We start from the raw sequence: 6,532 nt of genomic DNA, 5'->3' as shown, positions 1-6,532 counted from the left end.
TGAACTGATAGTTGTGTTGTTGATAAGAGATGAACTGATAGTTGTGTTGTCTATAAGAGATGAACTGATAGTTGTGTTGTTGATAAGAGATGAACTGATATTTGTGTTGTTGATAAGAGATGAACTGATAGTTGTGTTGTTGATAAGAGATTAACTGATACTTGTGTTGTTGATAAGAGATGAACTGATAGTTGTGTTGTTGATAAGAGATGAACTGATAGTTGTGTTGTTGATAAGAGATGAACTGATAGTTGTGTTGTCTATAAGAGACAAACTGATAGTTGTGTTGTTGATAAGAGGTGAACTGATAGTTGTGTTGTTGATAAGAGATGAACTGATAGTTTTGTTGTTGATAAGAGATGAACTGATTGTTGTGTTGTTGATAAGAGATGAACTGATAGTTGTGTTGTTGATAACAGGTATTGTGGAAGACCACCAGGTCCCTTACTATGACTGTGTACTCAATGACCCCAGTTTTGATGAGATGAGGAAGATTGTGTGTATAGAAAAAATAAGACCAGCTATTCCAAACAGATGGTCCTCAGATGAGGTAAGTCCTAATAATTGTAGTATCATTGAAAATATTTCCTATCTATGCATCCGCTACAATATAGTTAGTCTCACAATTATTTCTGTTGTCTGAGTTATAGACATTGAATCTAAAATACTATTTTTATTTTCTGAGCAATTAGCAAGGAATCTTAAATATTCATATTTTTAAAAGAATAGGCTGAACAAAATTTGCAATGTTAGTGACATAGTGCAGGTTGCATCGAATAACTGTTAATAGTAGATGCTAAGACATGAATCACATATTTTCCAGTACCTACGGACTACATCCCGAGTGTTGCAGGAGTGTTGGGCACCCAACGCAGCAGCTAGGCTTACCGCCCTCCGTGTGAAAAAGACTCTAGGCAGACTCAACGAAAAACTCCACAAATCTACAAAGTCTGACAGCTAGGGCTGTGTACGTGTTAGCCTCATAGAGGAACTGCAATCTTCCAATCAAAACCAGCCATACTGTTGACAAGACTGCCATATATACTCCCTGTATAGTTTGGGGAGATTTAGCTTATAGGTTCACTGTACAATGACTGGCCAAGTGTTAACTTCCAGGTCTCGTGCTGTTTACTGCTTGAGTAAATATTCATGATATTTCTGTCGCTAAAATTTGTGCATCCTTATGTCAACTCATGCAATACTGTGTAACTCTTTAATTACTTGTAGTCAAACTTACATTGATTTTGTTCCTGAGCAAATTCAAGGGATTTTAATTTGTGAAACACCATTCCTAAGCAAAATTGCTGTCTAAATTTCTGACAGATGAACAATGACATTATTTGCATGGTTTGTGTTTCAGAATTTCCGATTTTGTGTAGGAGAGGGGAGGCATGAACATATAAAAAAATATAAACTTCATGAAAATAAACACTATACAGTAAATATTAAGTTCTTTACAGTGAATTAAGTGCTTTACAGTAAATGTGATTTACATTAAATATGAGTACTATACAGTTAATATAAGAGTGATACAGTAAATATAAGTGCTTTACTATTAATATATATCTTGTGAAGTAATATACAGTAAATATAAGTACTATTTGGTGAATATAAACACTTCACAGTAACCTAAAAATTACAGTATTCTATTTCTCCAAATAATTTACATATTTTTATGAGAAAACATTGAAAAAACGGTATCGGTCATGATGTAATTTGTTGGCATCTCTGTTGAGCTGCAATATATATGGGTGGGCTTATTACCAGGCATGGACTTATTGCCCGATAAATACAGTAATATTATTATTATATATGTTATTCACTAGTGTTTAGGCCAGTTAGAAGTTATACAGTTGTTTATGACATAGACCAGGGCCACATATTAGAAGACTGGTTAGCTTGATGAGAAGTTAGCCAATGTCATAGACCAGGGCCACATGTTAGAAGACTGGTTAGCTTGATGAGAAGTTAGCCTAAAACTTCAGTTTATCATATTATCCAAAATATTGAAATTCAACACTTAAGTTGTTTGTATAGAGATTCAAAATCAACTTATAGACCAATAAAATGATTTGTTAACTTTAAGATTTTTCTCAAAAAACTGCTTTTTGAAAAATACATTGAATTAAGAGCTTGTTAAGCTAATTGGACTTTGAACAAGGGAGTCCTGGTGTTTGCACATTTAATATTAACCACTTATTGAATCCATATTTTAGTACAATCCTCAAATGACCATAGCTGTTGATAGGATGTTAAACAATACTAAACCAATCTAGTACAATAATGTGAATATGTAGATAATACATACTGGAGTAGATTTTTAAGGTGCTCTGATCATTAAGTTACACTGAAAAAAGGTTGAAGATCTGAATCAAAGGTCTGACAGGAAGTTACATCATCAGTTATATTTTTTTAAAGAAAGTATTTGTTTTCATATCTTGTTCATTTATATATATTGGTGACAAAATTCCATAATTAATACCAGTGATTTTTAATGTCTTTATAATGATTAATGTTGATCAGTAAAATGTAATAACATGTACTTCCAAAGGGAATGCCGATTACTGCCGAAGTTAACGAAATTACATCCACTTCCACAGGGAATTACAATTAGTATTACCTGACTCTCTATTTAAGTGTATATGAAGTATTTTTGACTGTTTTAATAAAAATTCCCTGGAAAAGACTGAAAACCCGTAAAATAATGTCAGGGTGCAACAGTCACCCCACTCAAGCGTCTTTTTGATACAGATTTGTTTGTTGTCGTATGGTGAAAATGACGAATAACAGCAGATTTGAGGATGTTTCTGAGCAAGATTTGGAATTGCTTATGGAAAATAGGGACTCGCTTAGTACAAAAAACGTCATTAAGGGAGCAGTGAATATTTTGGATAAATATTGTGCAGAGAAGGGGTTGTGATCAACGAAAACTGCAGTAATGAAGAACTGAACGTGTTTTTGTTTTTTAAATAGATAGTCAGGTAATAAATCATTTGTTTCATTGGTACTGGGGGAACAGTTTTAATCCTTGACTCTCGGGTCAATGATTTGACTGTTCCCCCAGTGCCAATGGAACAATTGTATACTGTTGAACAGCTAATGGAACTACATCCACTTCCACAGGGAGTTTCTATAAGACTACCCCAAACTGTTGATCAATAAACATAATTACATGTACTAAATCTAAGAAATGCCCATAACTGCTGATCAGTAAATGTAATTACATGTACTTACACAGGGAACTTGATGAAACTACCCAAATACTGTGTTGATCAATGTATTTCATCAGATCATGCCAATTACTGTCAGTCAGTAAATGTAATTGTGACTGGTAATTGCATGTGGAACTCTGATAAGATTACTCCAATACATGTACCCTCAAATAGTAAATGTACATGTAATTACATGTACTTCCAAAGGGAATACCCAATATTGTTGAACAGTTAATGTAAATACATATATTACAATGGAGACGTCTTGTCAATTTACTGCTGTACAATACAATCAAATAATTGTAAATATTTTTGAGCTTCCCCTTTTCTTTTTTCACCACATGTGCATCTTTATCTTTTTTCGTCTGAACTAAGGATTGATTTTATACATTATTGAAAGCATGGAAAATATTCGTGATAGAAAGAGTTCATTTCTGTTCTTTGTAAATTTTGGTTTCAAGTACAAATGTTTTTTTAAGATTGATTCAGAATTTTAGAACTTTCATACATCGATTTATTTAAGTTTACAAAACCTGACATTGATTTTTGCTTTTACGTTATATTTTAGAAAAAAAATGGCTAATGATTTTTAATGTAGCTATACAATATTGCATGCATTTTTTGAATTACAAAATAAATTTGTATGGTGACATGGAAAAAGATGAAATGAAAAAACAGCATAGCTGTGATATGACCGGTAAAATTCATGTACTGGTGACGGAATCCTACTGATTCATAGACATTTTATAGCAATAAGGTGAGGCACAGAATCAAAGCGTTTATATGCTATAGTTATGATGTATCGATGTAAATAATTGTCTATAATAAGTGTACTTTTTCACTGCTGTTATAGTTTTCCTAGGTATATGTTACAGACTGTAACAAATGTTTTTGTTTTCTTCGATCTACTGGGTAAATGTATTATACTTGCTAGCTGTGTAATATTTTGTATTGTTACACCGCAAGTGAATTTCTAGCTATTTGATTGGTTGGGAGAAAATTAAACAAAAATCTCTGTCACCCACCGAAAATACATTGGTTTTAAGGGGCGCGGGTGATATTGCCATGAGACAGTGAAAAATATCACATGCGCAAAAAATGTGCGTGTACCGCTTCGATGGTCACAAGAATGTTTGACGGAAACAGACAATTTCATCAAGCGCCGGTGCGATTGTAAACAGCAGACTATCAACAAACAAGATTTCATTATCAAGTTTTGCTGCCGTTTCTGAGCTACATTGACTTTTGGTGTAACAAAATAGATGTGACATTCATTAGCAGGTGACAGGGAATATTGTCAACCCTCAAAAACCCATTGTCACCCTCGGCTTCGCCTCGGGTGACAATGGTTTTCTCGGGTTGACAATATTCACTGTCACCTGCTAATGAATGTCATATTTATATAATATTTTTCGATGAAAATTGGTCCCAGAGACTGTAAACTTACACTATGTATTTCTTAATTCATATTTAGGTTGACTATGAAAGTTTTGTGCCACATTTTCAGAAACATTTGTTGTAATTTTTAAACCAATGGAAATTAATCTTTTTAATCTGTATTGCAATAATCATTACATGCTGTATCTTTATAATTATGGCCGTAGCCTTGGCCTACTGATTTGGGGGCAAATTGAAACTAAGGTCCAGGAATGAAGCACTTGGTTGGAGGTATTTGGGGAGGGGGTGGGGGGGGGAGACCTCAAGACCCTTGCCTCATTCAGGCTACGGCCATGACAATAATCTCTATATCACAATCTTTATCATAATACATGTACATGTGTCCGTTTCATGATATTAATCTTCATTTCATAAGTTACTTTATGTATACATAAAATTACCTCTACAAATTGAAACATTTGTTACATATATGGTTTAAAAATTATGGCATTGTCATTTCTCATCTCACCCCATTATATTGGATCTTTACCTCAGTGTCATTCTGTTTTGTCTTCATCAAGTTTGATCAGAAATATTTTAATGTGCTGTAGATGGATGTATTTTATAAAATTAATGTTTTAAATAATATGAAATGCATATAGAAGAACAAAGCTCTGGTAGGTATTATATGTGTTTCTTATAAATGTTCGTTGTGTTTGAAAAACGAACATTTCCATTAAAAGTTTTCAGGGAAGGTCTTATTTCCTGTGCATTTTCAAAACGCTTGACATTTATTTGAACTCTGAAGCTCTCTATGAGAGTGTTTTAACAGAAAATAAATGGCTTGTACTTGAATGTACTATAATCACAGAACCAGGACTATGTTGATTGTGATATTTTTAATATGATGTCCCCCTTGTTTGTATGTATATTGTAGGTAAATACTGCTTTAACAAGGATCAGAAATAATGACATAGTGATTACATTGACGAGTAATTCATAGTTCAGTGTGGTTATTATAGATATGATGATATGGATTTTGGAAATCTTTTTATATGGAGGTGGAAAAGTAAAGATAGGTAGATAATATTACTGTGTCTGCTTTCATATGGGATGTGTCCTCTACTGATTTATACAAGGAAAAAGTGTGTAGTATTTTTAGAGTAAAGTATTGTTTATATATAGGAAAGAAGCTTTCTGTTTGCATATTTGTATGGTATGTACATCAACATGTACGTTGAGGATAATCTGTTTGTATAGAATGTGTATGGTCAGGGTAAAATGTGCATGGGATAGATCTGTATGGTAAAAAAATGTGTGATTAGAATGTAAAACTGTGTAATTTGAATGTGTATGGTAAAAATGTGTTAATTATAAGTATATTCAAAATGTGTATGGTTAGAATGTGTAAGGGATGGATTTGTATGGTAAAACAGTATTTGTATGGTCAGAATTTGTATGGTAAGAAAGGGTATGATCAGAATGTGTATGACACAGATGTGCTGTATATCCACTATCCGTTAGTATAGTACAATAATATATAAAGCCCCTGTAACTGTCTTACCTGTTGATGTGTATCGTATTATGTACATTTGTATATAAATATATATATATAGATGTGATATGAAACATTTTCATGAATTGTTTTCCATGTCTATACTCACCAAGCTTGTAATTTATTTTGCAAATTTGTCAGATTCTTATGATGATTATACATAAATCATGGTTACTGCTTGAGGAGAAGGGGTATTTTGTAGGAAACCCAACCTCTAGTATATTGAAAAAAAAATCATCGTAACAAGTATCAATCAATCAATGTCATGTAGACGTTTATATGTCATGGTTGTAAAGCTGCAAAATCAAATCATTTTCAAGAGTTTAAAGTACCATGATCAAAATTTTATACTGAAATTTGTTGTAATATTTCCAGAGCTAGATCTAAC

At 32.8% G+C, this 6,532-nt stretch overlaps 1 protein-coding gene across 1 annotated transcript in view; it reads left to right on the top strand.

The window, feature by feature from the left end:
- LOC110451209 (bone morphogenetic protein receptor type-1B-like) overlaps positions 1-4,223 on the top strand; it is an 11,860-nt gene extending 7,637 nt beyond the window's left edge. Inside the window, exons 10-11 of the mRNA XM_021499096.1 lie at positions 420-550; positions 824-4,223. Of these exons, the coding sequence (XP_021354771.1) occupies positions 420-550; positions 824-961 (269 nt within the window). The 3' untranslated portion in view covers positions 962-4,223. The remainder of the gene's footprint in view (positions 1-419; positions 551-823) is intronic.
- The last annotated feature ends 2,309 nt before the right edge of the window (positions 4,224-6,532 follow it).

Source organism: Mizuhopecten yessoensis, unplaced genomic scaffold, assembly GCF_002113885.1.
Source record: "Mizuhopecten yessoensis strain PY_sf001 unplaced genomic scaffold, ASM211388v2 scaffold5877, whole genome shotgun sequence".
NCBI classification, from domain to species: domain Eukaryota; kingdom Metazoa; phylum Mollusca; class Bivalvia; order Pectinida; family Pectinidae; genus Mizuhopecten; species Mizuhopecten yessoensis.
Note: the sequence above shows the minus strand (reverse complement) of the source record. Positions and strands in the feature narration are given on the sequence as shown.